The 21,010-nt window shown below is 38.8% G+C and overlaps 1 protein-coding gene across 3 annotated transcripts in view; it reads right to left on the reverse strand.

Moving 5' to 3' along the window:
* Positions 1-21,010, reverse strand: part of LOC114253462 (uncharacterized) — a 562,226-nt gene that overhangs the window by 34,153 nt on the left and 507,063 nt on the right. The window contains exon 1 of one of the 3 annotated variants that reach the window (XM_089739605.1): positions 1,213-1,774. The exons of the other annotated variants lie outside the window; for them this stretch is intronic. Within the exon in view, the coding sequence (XP_089595731.1) occupies positions 1,213-1,255 (43 nt within the window). The 5' untranslated portion in view covers positions 1,256-1,774. Of the gene's footprint in view, positions 1-1,212; positions 1,775-21,010 lie in introns of those variants that run through there. 3 annotated transcript variants of the gene reach the window in all.

The raw sequence follows: 21,010 nt of genomic DNA on the forward strand, positions 1-21,010 counted from the left end.
TAGTTTCTGAGCCTATTAAATACAAACAAACAAATCTTTCCTCTTTATACTATTAGTATAGAAGTATAGATTATTGAGACTTCTCGTGTCTCAAAACGGGTGTCGACTTTCGCGTTGTAATGTCCATAGTAACAACATAACGTCTAGTGGTCCCTGAGCTCATTCACCCATTAAGCAATATTTGGTCCATCGTTACGTATCTCTGTATCATTTTGAGTACTACATTATGCGCGTCCAATACGACGGAAACACTCCTAGGTTCGTATGTAAATATCAGCTTCCATTAATCTGACACTTATCTCGATATATTTCCTTCACAGTCACATTCCTATCTTTTTAATTGATTCGTTTATCTGACGAGTTATGAGTCAATTAACCGGGATGAGCACTATTTAGGGGTCATTATGTTTTAGCCGTGTAGGTATGTCGGATCAGACAAATACATCAATAGCTGCTTATCTACTAATGTCTACAATGCGGGTTTGATATTGTTTATCCTAAGTAGGATTTATAAGCTTCCTCTATTATGTTTTTTGGGGGAGTATGTATTATTTGAACGGAATAAGGATCGTTTGGTGAGACGAGATTAGAGCGACTATATCAATGTGAAATGTTAGAATTCATTTTGATGGATTTCACTTAGCCACATAAAGCTTAATGTTAGGACGAAATTCAAAGTATCCAAAGGATCACATTAATAAGAATGAATAATTTGTGTTATTATAATGGTGTTATTTTGGTCGTTTCATTTCATTGGACCACTGTTAGTGACATGTCTACGGAGCCATGATAGCATTCTAAGTCGGAATTTATGTAAATATTCGGTTTTCATGCGTATTGCTCGATGTCTATGCTCTCAGCATTCAAAGCAGAAGAGAAAGTCCCAGCATTGCGTCTTTAAATATTTAATTATTAATTTGCTAATTAAAAAGTATTATTTGATTATTTTGCACGAAATTTGACTTATTTTTATCGTCATTCAATAAATGTATATTTCCTTATTTACTTTGGGTTAATTGTGAGCGAGATTTTAATCTATGCAGTTCTTGGAATGCTCTTTGTTACCAGAAAACATTTAAGATTTCCACTCGCACGTTTATCAGTGCGACGTAATTATTCATGTATGCAAATGAGGGCAGAATCGGTGGTTCAATATTATCTTTATTTATAGCTGAGAGAGTAACATTCGTAGTATAAAAGACGATAACTTACCTAAAACTACCAATATAAAACACAAACTAATATATAAGATCATCAGGAATCTTTGGCAACTAAACTAAGTGTATCACACCCTATCAGAACGATCATCTACGCGACCGTCGAAATTTTATATCACAGTACACATCACTAACTACACAAAGCCGCCCGTCTTCCGATCCCATCAGGCCAACATTTCAACGCACAATTTTTTTTTTAAACCAAAACTTGTACACTGTAACTTTTTTCTTTCGAAAGTTTTGGTCATCGCAACGAGTCAAAACTCTTGAGTCTCCCACTGATTCCCATCACTAAGTTATGACGTCACTTTGAATACGAATTTCGAATCGATTTAATTCACTTTAAATTGCTTTAACTGTTTGTTGTACGATCGTTTTTTGGGAGCGACCGACGGCAGTCCGTCACGCTCGGCGGTCGGGAGGCAACTGCCGTGAAGTTTGTTCGGATTGGTGAAGAATGCGCCGCGCATGGTTGCCACACCGGCCCGCTCGCCGGCCGAAACCTAGAGGCGCATTCGTACAGTTAATTTACAATAATCGAGGTGTATCTTCGAAACGGCCGGGTAATATAACCAGCCGGAATCGTGCATTGTTGGTAGCGTCGTTCCTTGCTTCGTATTTACACGTTGCGTTAAACTTGAATCTGTTGTCCTATTCTGGCGAGCTTTCGAAAAAAAAACTCAGGTAAACGCACGATGTGATGCTCCGGTGATATTAAGCTCGTTTCAAAACATCCAATTTCGTGTTTCGATTCATTCGTATTTCGATTTAACGCGTTTTAATGTGCATCGCGAATCGCAAATCAGCTGGGTTTTTTCTTTTTCTCTTTCTTTTTTCAAATGAAATGATACTTTGAGAATTCGTAATTGCGTTTTTCAATTCAATAATCCCTAAAAAGAGTAATTGCATTTAACACTAAGGGCGAATTTACATTACGAAATTAGTGGCATGAAATTAATTTCGTGACATTACTTTTACCAACAGTTTCACGTGTAATTTAAGATTTTCGTAATGCATGCATTAATTTCATAAATAAAAATAAGTTTCGTGCCAAATTATCTTCACTCATTCGAAAATAGTTTTTATAGCTCTCAGGATCTTCATCTGCTAATTCAGAGACTATCTTCATTGCACCTAAATGCCTTCTTGTTAATAATCCTCGAATCTACCAACGACTTGTTTTAAGTTTTTAGGTTTATAAGCATTTCTTTAGTTACTAAGAATATAGCAAAATATAGCTTTGATGCTGATGGCGCCCTGGTTACTGCGATACTGTGGACTCGCGACACTACTTTCGTGAAACTGAGTTCAACATGCATCACACTAATTTCGTAATGTAAATTCCGCATAAGCATACCATAACGGGCCAATTGACCCATTTTGAATTTTTGCATTGAAAATGTACGTATCATCTTGTTGCTTTTCCACATTTCACTTCATGACTTTTTCTTACCAATTAATCTACAGTTATTATACTGTTTTTTTGTTTTGTTTTGTTTATTTTGAGTAGTACTAATTGTCGTATACCGTTATCGACCCGCTATGACAGAAATAGGTACCAGTAAGTGATGGTATGATTAGTGTTAAGGAAAACATTCTTGATTCAAGTGAATATTTAAAATACGTACTATTTTCTTTTTACTATCACTTTATTGGGTTTAGTTATTTTGTGAAGCATACTGAGAAGACAGGTAGGTAGATATGGAATTAAACTTAGGCTATTAAAGTCAAGCTTAGCACACAGAAAAAGGCAATCAAGCGGTTTAAACGCGACCATTGTCACTGGTCCGTGTCATTAACAATGGTAAGTAAAATTATAGGCTGCCCGTAACTTCATTACCTACGTACTTTCAGATAACTAAAGACTTAATTACGAATGACGAGAACAATGATGGATGATTTGTTTTATGATGTTAATCGATTCACGGCTAACATGAGGCTGCGTGTTCAATGCTAATATGGATAACCCACCTTGAGACACTCATGTCATCACTCAGTCGGAGTCTCAAGTGTATAACAACATACTACTTCGCCGCAGAAATAGGCAGGTCAATCGTGTTTTTTTTTTTTTTTGTTATTGCTTAGATGGGTAGACGAGCTCACAGCCCACCTGGTATTAAGTGGTTACTGGAGCCAATAGACATCTACGACGTAAATGCGCCACCCACCTTGAGATATCATTTCTAAGGTCTCAGTATAGTTACAACGGCTGCCCCAGCCTTCAAACCGAAACGCATTGCTGCTTCACGGCAGAAATAGGCGAGGTGGTGGTTCCTACTCGTGTGAACTTACAAAAGGCCCTACCACCAGTAATAAGATTACAACAAAACTTAGACTTCTATAGAGGGAAACCCCTCCAGCCACCGTGGGACGCGAGGTCAATTAGGAGTCCTTCAGATCGTACTTATATCTGTACGATATTTGGTGTTCACCCGAGCGAGTTTGTAATACGTCCTAATGAAGGAACCATTAATCATTGCTTTAAATTAATTATTAATACCTAATGCTATTAGTAGCGTCTGTAGGTACTTGCGTTTATTATTTCGTTTCGTAAACTTTGCATGACAGTAATCGTAATTAATTATTCGAATTGGCCAACGTAGATTTAACGGTAAATGATTTTACAACACCGCAAACAATTATATGAAATTCCGGCTAATTTTAACTTTCTATTCTTTTGATTTTATACATTTATTTATTTATTTTGTATACCGAATCGATATAACGACTTATAACGTTAAAATCTTACGTTACTCTGAAATAGCCCCTAAGGCTATCAGCTTAGGTACGAAAAAAAAAAAATCACCGTGGAAGTCAATCGTGAACATTTGTTAAGTACTTAATTCATTAGAAAAATTGGTACCCGCCTGCGGAATTCGGACACTGGTGCATCGCTCGATACGAATGCACCGGACGTCCTATCCTTTAGGCCACGACGACTTCTAAGACGTTTCGAAAAAGTCGCTTCGTTTATGACCTTGAAGGTATTTATTGCCTTTATTTTGCCTGACAGCGAGCCTATATCCTTTCCTAGAATCCAAACTATTTTCATACAGAATTTCACCAAAATCAGTTCAGTAATATGGAATTACAAGCATAACAGATAAAGTTACTTTCGTATTAATAAATTATTATTTGCTATGCAAAGCTGCTATGCAAATCTGACAGTCTAAAAGCTTTTACTCGCAACTTCCGATTCAACAACAACCAATCCTATAGTTCTGTTCTAAATTAATTTCGGTCCACCTGTGTAAATGAAAAAGCGTTCAGTAGTTTCTTTTTCTTACTGGTGGTAGGACCTCTTGTGAGTCCGCGCGGGTAGGTACCACCGCCCCGCCTATTTCTGCCATGAAGCAGTAATGCGTTTCGGTTTGAAGGGTGGGGCAGCCGTTGTGACTATACTGAGATCTTAGAACTTATATCTCAACGTGGGTGGCGCATTTACGTTGTAGATGTCCATGGGCTCCAGTAACCACTTAACAACAGGTGGGCTGTGAGCTCGTCCACCCATCTAATAAATAAATAAAAAGTTTTGGGAGATGTGCGGAAACAAACAGACAGACAGATCAGTTTAAGTTAGATCAGTCTTTTTCGATTATCCTCCTTTCTTATAAGTGAAACCACATAGGATTCTACTGTTGTATTATACGTGATGATGATATGATTGATGGCTTAGAGGACGACATGGCTGCTATTATAGCCCATAGACATATCCCACTGAGTTTGTTGCCACATCTGCTCAGTGGGTGGCGATTCCGATCCGGTGGTAGATTCGGCGAAGCACTGCTCTTGCTAGGGCAAGTGTTAGCAATTCTCTCAGGTTGCAATAATTTCTTAGGCCACCAACCATTAAATAGCGAAAAAAGCTGTTATTCAAATATAATTCTGGACTTGTCGTATCTTTATTTTTTGATATCTCAGGTTGTGAATGTCAATGGCCTCGAGCAACTCATTCACGTCAGGTAGAGTGTGAGTTTATACACCCGTTAACAGACTCAAGACAATCTTTGATTCAGTTGGTCTTAGTTGACGCCATCATTGACCAAAGTTACAAACTTGTAAACACAGTGTAGCCTTACACTGTACGCTTCACAACATTTAATTTGTCTTCGAATCAATGCACAGTATAAAATGGTATTTCAGTAACTACATTAAGCAACATTTTAGAACCGATGTAAAAAATGACGCCGTGTTGCAAACATCAAATTAGTTTTAAACCTTGAATTAATTAAATGATACATTACTTTGGGGAGATGTTGAACAATTAACCTTCCCGTTATATTATTACTCATAAACTCTGGTAACAGCTTAACACCAGACGCGCCTTGAGCTCGTTCACCGATCTATGCCGTTAAATATTTTGAAAGAGTATAAAGAGCACTAATTTTTTCTGAAATAATTGTCACCTCATAAGTTCAAACCAACATACCCTATTTTGGTTTACTAATAGGACCTTAAACGCCTGCAAGTGATTTAAACTAAACAAAGTTTGGTCATTGTTACGTAAACAAACTACTAAAGTTGTCAAGATTCATTGTACCAACAATCCCGTTTCGAATTAAAGCAACAAACACAAATAACTTAGAATTACACAAAAAAAAACCTGCTTTGTCAACTGCGTTCCTTCAGACATATGAAAATCCGGTCAAGTAAAACGAATTGAAATCATTTTAGTTTACTTCTATGACTCTGCTCGTTGATTCTATTCAAACTATCCTCGGTCAGCTAAGTGACGTTGAATTATCGTGTGTGGAAAAAATGTTTTCAATGCATCTACAGCATATCAGAGTTGTCTTAAAACGACCAGAGACTTTCAAAATTGTTTACTAGTGTGAGTACGTTCTTGACCTTTACTACTGCCCACTGCTTTCCAGGTGATACCGTCTCATATTTGAGGAGTAGGAAAATCGATATTACGATAGAATTTAAACTTATTTCTCATATCAATTCTTTTGCAGCCTGCACAGGTATGGCTACGGGTGATCTGCGTCCCGTTTTGATGGATAGATCTTTCCACAATCTAATTGTGACTTGAAGCTTATGTCTTTCCCGAAAGGGTGACAGACAGCATTCACGCTGCGACGACTATTGGTTAATGCCAGTGTAATAGTCCTAAGCTATACCGATACACATTAAAAAGCTTCACATGATCTATGAGCTCCAAAAGTAATAAATCCCCTAAAATCCCTAAAACACACGCATAGTTACAAGAAATATTAACACAAAATCGAAACAACGCAAGTATCTTCCCATAAATACGGAGCGGACGTTCAGAGATTCGTAGAGAGGAATTAATGATATACCACCGCACGAGACAGCGGTCACCGTTAGCCGTTACCTTATCTGGTTTAAGGGTGATATTCTTTTGTTTCTGAACGTTGGTTTTTGTTCGATAAAGTCACTTTTATTTAAAGCTGTAAAGGTATATAGTTTTTTAGAGACCACTTGTGACTTTTTTAAGTTAAGTTTAATGGACGTGTGATATCACAGCCACTTGGTGTTAAGCGGTTATTGGAGACACCAAAAAATATTTGGATCCTCATCTGTATTTAAAAACCAAGGTTTACAGGACTTTTTAACGAAATTTCCTCAAATTTGTAGAAAGATACGAATTTTTTTTTGCCCGTATAGGCAGACGAGCATAAAGCCCACTTGATGGTCAGTGGCTACCGTCGCCCAAGGACTTCAGCAATGCCAAGGGCAGAGCCAAGCCACTGCCTACCGTACGTAGATAGATACGTACAGTAAATAGTAATTAGAATTACATTTAATAGAGATGCTGATGTCTTTTTTTACCATCGACACGTGCAGTCTGTGGGTTGATTACTCGAAAAAGCAGTATAACGCCCTGCGTGTACAGTATAACGATGTATTTAGGATGCTGATGGGGCTACCTCGATTCTGCAGCGCATCGGACATGTTTGCGGAGGCGCGCACCGAAGATTTCTATGCCATATTAAGAAAGCGATGCGCGTCCTTGCTCTGCAGGGTAGGGGCTAGCTCCAACAGCATCCAAGATATTCTCTAGATTAGATGGACCTTTTCTGAATCATTACAGAGAGGTCCACAAAATTTGCTCGTAATGCCGCTATTGCAATCGTATGTAGTATGTATGTTGTTGTTTTCTTTTATTACTGTGTCCTTACTAACTTATTTTAAAAGAAATCACTGTTATTAACATTTATATGGATCATTATCTTAAATAAAAGAATTTAATAATAATAATAAAACGCGCCACCATGAGCAGAGATCATACCTACAACTTGGAACCGCTGCGACTATCTACAACAACACGTTTTAAAAAGATTTATCACGCATTGAAATAAACACCCCTTCACGATGTTCTCAGAGTTCAATGACATTTTTTCAAACGAGGTTTGAGGAGAGAGTTCTGCGATCAGGTATGCAACGGTTCAGCTGTACCGCTGGCATTACGGAAATCTACAAGTAGCAGTGAACATTTATCATCAGACGACCTAAATGTTCTTCGAAGTTAAAAAAAATACTTTTTTTTTTGTTATTGCTTAGATGGGTCGACGAGCTCGCAGCCCACCTGGTGTTAAGTGGTTACTGGAGCCCATACACATCTACAACGTAAATGCGCCACCCACCTTGAGATATAAGTTCTAAGTTCTCAAGTATAGTTACGACGGCTGCACCACCCTTTAAACCGAAACGCATTACTGCTTCACGGCAGAAATAGGCAGGGTGGTAATTTACCTACCCGTGCAGACTCACAAAAGGTCCTACCACCAATAACTGTTTTAATGCGTAAAGAAATAAGCTCTCACAGCTCACAGCTCACATAATGTTACGAGTTATGACACCAAAGACCATATTACACCATATTTGCCGCCAAGCTTCTTGAGACCAATGGTGGAACCCTCAATCCGATCCCACAAACTGCTTTGTTGTAGAAATGGACAAGATTGTGATGCATATCTGTAAACGTCCTCACGGATCCATCAGATCCAATAACCTTTGTACTAGACGCATTCAACTCTAACACTAGGAGCAGCCTTAGGGACTCCGGTAACCGTACTCGTCGAGCTCGACAAAGAGTTCGACGTGCAACCAAACCTAAACATCAGCCCGCTGAGTTTCTCGCCGGATCTTCTCAGCGGGTCGCGATTTCGATCCGGTAGTAGATTCATTCGCAAAGCAGCTGCTCTTGAGTTGTTAGGTCTTCTTCGGAGGCGCTTTGGCAGCTGTTAACAAATTCCACCCCTCCTGGCTGAGCCTTTGCTCGCTCACCTGTCCTGGTGAAACTGGAGAGGCCTTCGGGCCACCAGTAATCTTTTAAACATAAAAAAGCTGTATTATGAGTATGGGTAGGTAAGTATCTCTATTGGGCCTATTTTTGCACGAAGCAGTCATGTTATGGCATGTGCCACAACGAGAATGCAATCATTATTGTATGTCTCAATATCAGAGTTATCGTAAATCACTTAAGGCACAAGAATCTGTATTTATATCATTTTTCTTGCTTTTAATGCATAAAACTACTTGATAGTAGTTAATCAACTTCCATTTTCATACAAAAGTCAATCATAAACACCAAGATATAAAGGTTGATTTATTATTTACACTTTTAGTAATTTTTAAGACGCATTTTTTGCGCAGATTTCCCGTCACAAGGGCAGGTAGCCGAGTCATTGTGTAAATGAGTTACAAAAAAATTGAATGCTGTATAAAAATTAGGTAATACAGTTATTTAATCGAAACGTAAAAAAATATTAATATTGGAGTAGTTAAAGCTGTTTATTTATTGAGCTAGATGAGTTCCTCGCAGTACGGGATTAGGAACAGGGTTTTAGGTCGTGCGGCAGATCTCCCGTAAGGTAGACTGACCAGACTGAAACGGGTCGCCCTTTGCAAGTAAGCACCAGACGTGGAGCCAAAAGAGAAGTAAGGCCGGTTTGTAAGACTCGACACTAAAAACATGACCGCCACGCCGCCCCTGTCAAGAGTGTGGCGACGTGGTCCATAAAATTTTTTGTTGGTTAGTGGAGTTGAAGAGATGAATCGGAACCCTTATTTGTGAACGATATCATTCTTATACCCGTAACCTACAAGGGAAATAGTCATTAAGATTTTGGCACCTTTGATTAAGCCCTAAAATTACATCTCACTAAGAAAGATTTGGAGGAGCCGATAAGATACAATATAAAACTCCAAAACGCACCACTGATTGCACATTGGAACTACTGTACTCGTCAACAGAACAGTGCCTGAGCTTATTTTATTACACATGTTTTTGTATTTTTTATTTTATTGCTTAGATAGGTGGGCGAGCTCACAGCCCACTTGGTGTTAAGTGGTTACTGGAGCCCATAGACATCTACAACGTAAATGCACCACCCACCTTGAGATATTGAGATACAAGTTCTAAGGTCTCAGGTATAGTTACAACGGCTGCCCCACCCCTCAAACCGAAACGCATTGCTGCTTCACGGCAGAAATAGGCAGGGTGGCGGTACCCACTCGCGCAGACTCACTCGCGCAGACTCACAAGATGTCCTGCCACCAGTAAAAGAAAGGATTTTGTTTATTCTTTTGTCAAGAAAGGATTAAACAGAGACAGGTAAGCCGTGAAAAGCAAAACTGAAAGGTGTACAATTTAAATGTTTCCAAATCATTACGATTACGAGTCAAATTTAATATGAACAATAGATGGAAATCAAGATTAATGACCGGCTTATTGTTGAATATTGTTTTATCTGATAACGAGATACGGTTTCGCTTTTGAACGTTCCCTGGGATATAGGTTCGGGTGTTTTGGACCGGCCTGACGTAAAATTCGCTGTACAGGAAATCAATTCACTACTTAGTGACGGGGATTTGGTGAGGGCGCAGATGTGGAGTGAAATTTGACTAACCTCTAAGCATCGTGGGAGGGTACTATAAAACTGTTCCAGTTGACCAGTCTGATACGGGTAAAGTGTCGGTATATTTGCCCATTTTATAAATTAACTAGCGACCCGCCCTCGCTTCGCTTCGGAAACTGTAATTTATTATTGATTTTTCCACTATTTAATGGATGTTATTATACAAATAAACCTTCCTCTTCAATCACTCTATCTATTAAAAAAAACCGCATCAAAATCCGTTGCGTAGTTTTAAAGATTTATGCATACATAGGGACAAACAGATATAGGGACAGAGAAAGCGACTTTGTTTTATACTATGTAGTGATAACGTTGCTCGGAAATAAATAACACAAGGCAATCGCAAAATTGTTGTCGCGACAATTTTAAACAAGGGTGATGCGTGTCGACTCAGCTAGCAGCTTATTAACTTTATTTATTGTAGAACAAATAAACACAACAAACCATATGTTTCGAAAACTGACCACCCTCCAAAAATAAAGCAGCTCATACTAAAATTTCACACTCGCTCAAAACCCGTGCGGACGTATGCAAATATTTTGAATTTGCATTTTTTTCTGACTAATTGAAGGGTCGCTACCCTCGTGCAATATGATTCTTCGAGCTTGGCTTGCATTGGTCAAATTGCCCTTCTTACACAACATTTTTAAGTTAGAAGTACATTTAAAGCGTGTTGTAACACCAATTTCGATATCAGGTTTGTTTTTTTTGTCTATTTTTTACTATAGTTTTTAGAAAAATTATTTAAATAAATCTTAATCTAAAACGTCGCGTTCTCGTATATTAAAATTTAATATATTTTACATCCTTGTTAGATGAGAACCAATTACAATCTGAGAAGTTGACATCAAGGATATATTCGATCGGATGCCTTTAGAGACACATTGACATTAGCGTCGAGAAAATATATTTTCGAATATATTTACTAATTTCCCGTTTTCATTTTTGTTTAACCTTTAGCATGACATCGTAATAAATATTTAATTACATATACATATTGATAAATTGGTACAGTAAGCACATTTTGACATCTTCTCGTGGAATAAAAAAAAAACATATATTTTAAATAGGTCGTACAGTTGTCATTTACATTTTTTATTTGAGAATTTCGCAGACTATTCTTTTTCTTTTTCTTTTTATCAGCCCACAGACGTCCACTGTTGGGCATAGGCCTCCAGGCGAATACGTCTCGGTGCCATATGTCATCACTGGCAACACACACTGGTCAAAGACTTTCGTCTTGAGACACTGTGGTATTTGTGATGAGAAGATTTTACGTAGCTTTCCGAACAATTCCCATCCGATTTGGATTCGACGATTGAGCTCTTTTTCAAAGATGGACTTGGACTTAGACTATTCTACGAACATAATACGAATTGTTGTGCATTCTAACGAGCTATCAGTAGAAGATATAAAGTCGATTCTATAAGGACTCATATTCTTCAAACTGGAACGTTGACATTATATGGAGTACGAAACCTTGTACCAATACTTCCAATCACAGGTTGAAGAAGTTCATAATGTCGCACTATTCTAGAAAGTAATCTAAGTCACAAACCACACTTTAAATAGCATCAATGGAACTTAAACTTCGACTCAACCACAAACAGAATAAAATTAAATTTGAGGAAATGGTATATCCCTTTTGTAATCTGTACAAACTTAGCAGATCCATTCAACTAAAAACTAAAAGGAAGCTTGTCAATCTGTCGCCAATTCAACTCTCATTAAGGATTACCTAACCTAATCAGTTAAGGCTTCAGTTGCGAAACTTTGCAAGCGCTCTCCTCATTAGACTGACCGATTTGAACCAGTCTTTTGTAATTGCTATGAATCAGATCGTGCAATCATACGTGACATGAAAGGATGAAAAACAATTTTAAGTGAAGGCGATTCTGTTCTTAGATCAGGCATGTAGCATTGTTGAAATTGACATAAACATAACCAATTTATGGGGATTATTACCAACCTAAGTCACGTCAAAGAAAAGATATACAACTACTATGAAAAAAGAAGGGCCGCGGTACGCGAGGAATGGCGACGTCTGGTGAAGCGCACCACCAACCGAAGTGATGACCACGACCACTCTGCGAAGAGTGCATACGACTGAGAAGAAGAAAAGTCACGTCAAAGAAAAGATATACAACTACTATGAAAAAATATTCTGAATTCGCCGTAAGCGCTCGAGGATGTGTTATCGCAACTACTTTGATCTAATAGACTGGATAGATCAGGACCAAATAATGTGTATAGAAATTCTCATTCGGTTTACAGAAATGTGTCCTTATCAAAATTTTAATAAGGCCATATGATCTTATAGCGATAGTCAATAAAAGCGTTATTAAATCTGCGGCCTGGTCGACGTGCGGGCGGAATTTTTGGTACCACGCTGATCGGGTGAGGATTATTAGGTTGAACATAAATCCATAACCTCTTTTACGTCCAAAAAAGGCTTAGCCAGAAATATTTCATTTGAATGTTTGAAATGATCAAAATCGCACCTGAAAGCAGTCGGTTGTGACAGTGAAAATACGTCCCGATCCGCTTATAATCCGACAAAATTTTTAATCCCGGTCACAGATGCGGCCGTAAGCCCTGGTGTTACAGTCGAATGATGACGACTGACAGATCCGTTGGATGAGTATTAAGTTGTTTGGCATTCAAAACAAGATTACGTAACAATTATTGGCGGCACTGACAGGCACAGGCAAAAACGTTTTATACGCAATAACACATTTCCATTTTTCTTTTCCATTCCATTCGTTACCATTTGGAAATTGGCAATGCTAGAGAGGCATGCCCAATCCGCGGCCTAGCAAAGAAGACACTCTTAATTAGAGCATGTCATAGTGCATGCGTATGAGAAGCTTACTCAATAGGATATAGCAAAAATTATCTAACTGAACCAAATGATTCCAGGATGATGAACATTGGTTGGATGATAAAAAAGAAATGCCGCAGTGATCACGAAGCGTTCGTTCCCCAAGGACTCCACTCGGTAGAGCCAAAGTTTCTAAACTTTCTCAACCTTAATTGTTCAAGATTAAAAAAATCGTACGCCTCACACGTAAATCGCACAAACCACCATTATCCTGTACACTGCGTATTTTTGATTGTAAAAACGAAAGTTTGTTTTAGAATTACCTACTTAACTGCTGTTTAAAAACAATAAATTGCATATCTTCTTCTTCTTCGTCGCTTCCTCATTACTGAGCGTCGTGACCATCTTGGTCCAGTTTTTGCACCAGCTTCCTCCAGTGTTATTGCATATACTCCAATTGCATATACTCTTCCCAATATTGTAAATTTATTCCCACAAAGACAACAGCCAACTCGATAAAGTAGTTTAGAAATATCCTCAATCCTAAACCAGCAGACATTTTATTATAAACTTCCGAAAATTGATTATTGGTTTTAGCGGCCGGCAAAGCTCTCATGTGCTTGAGCTTAGAGCTAGTATTTATTTGACATATGTATTTGTAACGTAACCTAAATTTAGTGGTGTTCAAGTTATGACGTCAGTGGAATTATATTTAATTAGTAGCTCCGTTCTTGCTTCTAAGCCAATTAAAAACGAAGAAAATTGGTTACGTTGCGATGAAAAGAGCTGAAGAGGATTGTGTCTATAGTATGTTCACGATTGACTTCCACGGTGAAGGAATAGCATCGTGTAATAAAAATTAAACCCGCAAAAATTATAATTTGCGTAATTACTGGTGGTAGGACCTCTTGTGAGTCCGCGTGGGTAGGCACCACCACCCTGCCTATTTCTATCGTGAAGCAGTAATGCGTTTCGGTTTGAAGAGTGGGGCAGCCGTTGTAACTATACTTGAGACCTTAGACCTTATATCTCAGGGTGAGTGGCGCATTTACGTTGTAGATGTCTATGGGCTCCAGTAACCACTTAACACCAGGTGGGCTATGAGCTCGTCCACCCATCTAAGCAACAAAAAAAGTATGGTAGTATTCAACCTAGAATATAACTAACCTAAGATAGGGGCGAGTTCGGTGTATACTACTATTGTAATTGTATAAACGGAATCAACTAGATATAGCTAACTAATGACTAATTATTAAATTGATACGTCGAATAATCTGAAAATACCAATTAATTTCAATGCTTCCGATACTACAAACTGCAGAATTCCCACCGAAGTGGTTATTAGGGGAGTTTAGTTATCGCGTTTGCCCAGCGTTGCTGATTTAGGGCCCCCTGTATTCTGTCGCGTCGGGGAAAAATGGGAGCGCGTGCCTTAACAGTGATACGATGTTGCCTCAACTTGTGTTTTACATAAAACTAACTTGTGTACTGCGCTCGACGGCTTCCGTAAATAAGACTGATTGTAAACGAACATTGGGAAACGTTTTTCCATAATAATTCGGCCAGGTAATGATTTTCTTAGGGACGACATTGAAAATAAATGGATTTTTTAATTATTAGTTGAATTATGGATGAATGAATGGTAAATTATATAATATATCATAATATCTTGCACTGCACTAAAATTCGCATGTAAAAATAATGACAAAGCATACACGCTGCTTTTAACTTATGTGATAACTCATTTTCACTATGCTTAGCGAATAAATGATTTCTATCTTTCTTTTCTTTCTTTCAGCTGTATAAAGTTAAATTTCAAGAAACTCATGAATCCAAGTGGTAGTTTATCCCCACCCGCGAGGAAATATGACTCCGCATAAAACCTAGTTATGTTTTTCTTTAATTACCGATTCCATCTAAATAGCGGTACAGCTCAACCCGGTTTCCTGCTGTTAATCAGTAAAAAACAGCCTTAATACTAATCTTCTACTGCATGTACTCTTGCAGGCCACTTTCGTCCATAGATGATGAAGCTAATTAGCTGTTTTAAAAAAAAACGCCCCCAAGTAGTTGTCATGTGCGATTTTACCTAACAGCACCCAATACTATCTACAGAACTGCTTATTAGTACCATAAAGCATTTTAGAGTTTCCGTGCGAACGATAGCAGTCGATCCAATGCAATAGAGAACTTTTTTTTTATTGCTTAGATCGGACGAGCTCACAGCCCACCTGGTGTTAAGTGATTACTGGAGCCCATAGACATCTACAGCGTAAATGCGCCACCCACCCACTTTGAGATATAAGTTCTAAGGTCTCAAGTATAGTTACGACGGTTGCCCCACCCTTCAAACCGAAACGCATTACTGCCTCACGGCAGAAATAGGCAGGGTGGTGGTACCTACCCGCGCGACTCACAAGAGGTCCTACCACCAGTAAAAGAACTTTAGCTTCAACATGGCAAAATAATACAAGTAACTTGCGACTCTTTTATTGAGGAGCACCTCTGATAAAGCTTTAAGTATTTTCAATAAATCAACTCGATTCTCACGTTAAAATAGTAGATCAGAGATAACAAAATAAAACAACGATACAATACAGGCGCTAGTGATGGTAAGCGTAACGCACTCTGTTATTATCTAGAATCCGCCCGCTCATTACGGTGGCTTATAATTTGCGGTGAAGTGACGGGAAAAGTGGTTTTTGTGATCGATTCGAAATACCATATCGGATTATACGAATACATTTTGTACGTTCTTGTATACGTTAATTTATGAGTTCGACATTAATATTTGTGATGGCTATTCGTTTTTTGTGAACCACTATAGTAACCGCAAAAGCGGCCGACAGACGACGCCGCGTATCTTTAAAACCACCCAATTCTGTGAATCAACTGATTTAATAATTTGTAACAACTGTTCAAGACAAAATGGAACTAAAACATTTTTTTAACGTGATAATCCTGTAGACCGAATGGTAAATAGTCGACGTCGCCCAGAACACGTCATTACGGATCCTCTCGATCCATTAACGGTGCTTTTAGGTACCACAAGCACCGTCACCGTCCTCGTCGAACCCGTCGTTGTGACGAAGGGCTCGACGAGCGAATCAACCCATAGACACAACCCACTGAGGTTCTCGCCGGATCTTCTCAGTGGGTCGCGTTTCCGAGCCGGCGGTAGATTCTGCGAAGCACTGCTCTTGCTAGGGCCAGTGTTAGCAACACTCCGGTTTGAGCCCCGTGAGCTCACCTACATCTTAGGGTGAAGCTAACATAGCCTCTAAAGGTTATCAGCATAGGTAGAAAAAAAAAGCGTGCAAGCGAGAGCGCGGAACAAACGATAGAGAGGCACGATCGGCCCAAGTGTTGGCTTGTGACACATTTATCTCTCTTCTCGCGTGACGTCAAAACTAGCAGTTCGAACAGTTCTGCTGCTGACGTTATCACGTAAAGCTATCGTCCGTAAACCGACTTTACAGATAACTAATTAGTGTTTAGGATCGCGATTTGTTTGTGCTCTCGTAGTGTCACACTTTTTACGGGAGCGATTCATATGCGATCTGAATAGGAGTTCGGGACAGTGACGTCTTCGCTTACCAAGCAACGACACCCGCTCGAGGGGAGTTCTTCCGTTTGTAGTGGTGAGCATCCCCAACCGCATTCAGACTCTAGGCTTAGACGTTTGTAATGATCAGGTAATTTTGTTTTTTTTATTGCTTAGATGGGAGGACGAGCTCACAGCCCACCTGATGTTAAGTGGTCACTGGAGCCCATAGACATCTACAACGTAAATGCGCCACCCACCTTGAGAAATAAGTTCTAAGGTCTCGTCTCAAGTATAGCAACAACGGCTGCCCCACCCTTCAAACCGAAACGCTTTACTGCTTCACGGCAGAAAACAGGCAGGGTGGTGGTACCTACCCGCGCGGACTCACAAGAGGTCCTACCACCAGTATCCTACCATTAATGTCAAATCCGAAGATCTTCCCTCGTTTATTTTTGATCGATACATGAAAATCGATTTTCAATTCGAAATAATCTACACCGATAACGTGTTGCCCTTCTGCTGCTTTCGTACGCTCATTAGCTTTAAGCTTTTAAGCTCCTTTCGTGGCTAAATATTTAATGAGATATTTTAAAAAGGGGTGTGTGTATGTAAGCCCCTATAATGGAATTTATTTTTAAACTACCCGTGTTCTTTTTTATAGTAATTTATGGGCACCATGAATCCGTTCGGTATGCCTGTGTAAAATATTTAGGTTACATTCTTAACTAGGAATTTTTCTTTTGTTTTAATCATTAGACGAGCTCACTGTCTCCCTTGTTTTTTTTTCTTTCTTTCTTTCTAGAAAGAAAAAAAAGAAAGAAGGAAAGAAAGAAATAATTTATTCTCTAAGTATAGTGAAAATGAGTTATTACATAAGTTAAAAGCAGCGTGTATGCTTTGTCATTATTTGACATACAAATTTTAGTGCAGTGCAAGATATTATGATATTTTATTATATAATTTACCTTTCATTCATTCATAATTCAACAAATAATACACGAAGCCAGTGGTTCGACACCACCAACCTTCAAACTGGAACGCATTATTATTTCGCTTCGAGGAACTGTTTGAGATGATCCCATCATCTCGTTTTTATTACTGCACCGCCCGCCACCTGAGTAGAGTTCATCCATACTACCTAAAGCCACTGCGTTCATCCATACACGGCTTTGGAATGCGTTCTCCACTGTGTTCCCGAAAGCTATGACATGTCCTTCTTCAAACGAGGCTTGTGGTACTTGATGTGCTAGAGTACTTAACGGTAAGCAGCGGCTTGGCTCTGCCCCTGACATTGCTAAAGTCCATGGGCGACGGTAACCACTCACCATCAGGTGGGCCGTATGCTCCTCTGCCTACAGGGACAATAACACCAAACATACTGTTTAAGGACTCACCTAAGCCAAATATAATATTAAGAGTAAATACACATTTCTCGTATCTGAGGGTGAGTGAAGTCATTAACATTGGGATATCTATGGATTCTTTTTTTTTCTGACTGGGTGCCGAACCTCCTACGAGGTGCCCGCGCATAAGGGGCGCGCGGTGTATGTGAGACTCAACGATCTGCCGCTTAATACCAAATGATAATTTAGTAAATCCATTATAGCCATTAAAAAGGTAGAAGATCTAATACGCACTGCCGTATCCTGGTTCTGGACTATGCCAATCTATCGTTACATGCAAGGCAAGCGAACTGACCACAAAGTTCTCCTTCAGTACTTTCTCAACATATATGAGGCAGCGCAAAAGTGGCCTAACCCACATTTTTTTAATATTCAAGCTTATATGACGTATATTCGAATTTATTTAAAATATAATAATAAATTTTGATGCAAAACCGGCCAATCCACAGTTTCACCCATATACATATAATAGATAGCTTTGTAAATATTATTTTTGCGCGTATTGCTATTTGCTAACTCAAATTCAAATTCATGAAAATTCAAACCTAATTGCCTCCATACTAACTATGGTAAGTTTAGGTCACTTTTGCGCTGACGGCCTCATATTAAGTCCTGTTACCTAAGCGCCCAACTTCTTAGGAGGATTAAACAGAACAGGAGATCTATTTCACATTGTCCATAAGATAACCGCTTCATATCAAACATGCACGATGAAAGGTAAGGTAGCAAGGATGCAATCAAAGCAAGAGTATACAATTGATTGGCGACGTGAAAAGCAATGAATCCGCCTTAATATCCGATGGAAAACAAACAATCCTACCATTTCGTTTCGTTCGTTCCGGTTTCAGGCGGATTAGGGTTGACATTTCGACAGTTTTTTTTATATTTTATTTCTATTTCGCTATTTCGAGGTTGACACGCAAAAATATGCTTTTAGTTTTTCTGTATCTTCTTATAAATTGTATAATGGAAGCCAGCGGCTCTATCCGCGTCGAATTTGTACTGTAGATACATTGGTATCTAAAGGTATCTTGGAAAAAAAACAAGTACCAATGTACTTGTTTTTTTTTCTCATTTTATCTTTATGAATATATACGAACTAATAAATAAATAGTAGATATGTATATAAGTAATATCGAGCAATCTGAATTACCTTTAAAAATTTGAGATAAAGGTTTGGACATTGTCAATGCAAAGGTGGAGTTTTTGTATAAATGAATATCTCTATACACAAACGATATCTGTGCTTCTGCTCTGTATGTGACTTCTATACTAACACGCACCAGACCTACGTCTCTTGTCCCTAGACGTGATCATCATCATCAATATCAATACATATAATAAAATCGTAACTGGTCGCTGTCTGTACATGGAAGATATCCAAGAAAAACTGTTATTGGGGGCTTTATGAACGCAATAGAACCCGAAATAATGTTTTTTAGAATTTTTGTCTGTTCGTCTGTGCGTTTGTGCACGCTAATCTCAGAAACAGCTTATCCGATTTAAATGTGGTAAGCTTTACTTAACATTTAGTGTTTGTTTCATGTCAATCGGTTCATAAATAAAAAAAGTTATGCTAATTTAAAGAATCACGTAGCTGGGCGTTAGTAGATTGTTTACGTCTGTGCGGCCGCGCGGGTATAGAAAGCGCGCCGACACCGTGCCGCTGCTTCCTTGGCGAACCCGTCGCTTGCGACGAAGAGCTCGATGAGTAAATTAACCCATAGGCACGTTTGTTTTCTATAGTTAAAAGATTAGGTTAGCCGAAGGTCAGATGCTAAAAGTAGGGGGTGTAGATGCTTTTCACACAGTCAACTCGGTCACACGGCTATATAGCTCTGTCACATGTTAGCAATCCTAGCAACCTGTATGCTTTGATCCCCGATGGCTATATGTCTAATGTCGTGTATAGAGAAGCATTAATTTAAATTAGATTTTTCTAAATACCCAAATGACCAATAAACCAAAAGATATATCCTAAAACTGCTGCCCAAAGTCGCTATTCCACGCGGACGGAGTCGCGGGCACAGCTAGCACTATAACACATCTGGACTCCAATAATATAAGTGGTGAAATATTCAACAACACCAGACCTACATCTCTTGTCCCTAGACATGACTATAATACACCTGGACTCCAATAAGTCGTGAAACATTCAACAAAACACCAGTGTGATCTGAAGTGCGCACAACCCTAACACAATGCATCGACACAGAACGCATAAACGTACCAAACGAATGGTTTTATTTCGAGTATTTTTGAATCAGACGCTTTCGTAACATACCCATTAGTGAAAAGCGATGTGGTATTTTATTCCATTAAGCTAGAAGATCATCGGATATTCATTAACATTGTTGTTACATTGGCAACTGTAGATAAATAATATCCTGACAACAACAATTCACTGATTTTGCTAGAGGTTGAACAGGAAAAACTTTTTGTGAATTAAAAAAAAACTTTCGATCTATAGAACCTCTAAGAGGATAATGACAATGGAAAGATCTTCCACCGAGCGGGTCAAATTACTCAATAGACCGAACGTCGCTATGTTATTTTACGAAACTTGTATATTTATTTATTTATTCCATTCAAAGTCAAAGTCAGGCTTACAGTTTGCACCAAAACGCCTACCCCACCCTTCAAACCGAAACGCATTCCTGCTTAACGGTAGAAATAGGCAGGGTGGTGGTACCTACCCATGCGGACTCACAAGAGATCCTACCACCAGTAATTACTCAAATTATAGTTTTGCGGATTTGATTTTTATTACACGATGTTATTCCTTCACCGTGGAAGTCAATCGTGAACATTTGTTAAGTACGTATTTCATTAGAAAAATTGGTACCCGCCTGCGGGATTCGAACACCGGTGCATCGCTCAACACGAATGCACCGGACGTCTTCCTTTAGGCCACGACGACTTCAAGTCAACAGTAGTCACTCATAGTTTCGCTTATCAAATTTATTTCATAGCTTCATGACGTTCCGCTATAACAGCTCCCACAAAGCTGGTGTTTCGGGCAATTTAATTTACACATATTATGTCAATAATGTATTGAACACACTGATTTTATCGTTTTATTAAAATCACATACATGCAGCGTCCGCTCTGCAGCGGGAATACCAATATCCTGC

The sequence above is a fragment of the Bombyx mandarina genome, chromosome A1 (genome assembly GCF_030267445.1).
Source record: "Bombyx mandarina strain Sakado chromosome A1, ASM3026744v2".
NCBI lineage: Eukaryota > Metazoa > Arthropoda > Insecta > Lepidoptera > Bombycidae > Bombyx > Bombyx mandarina.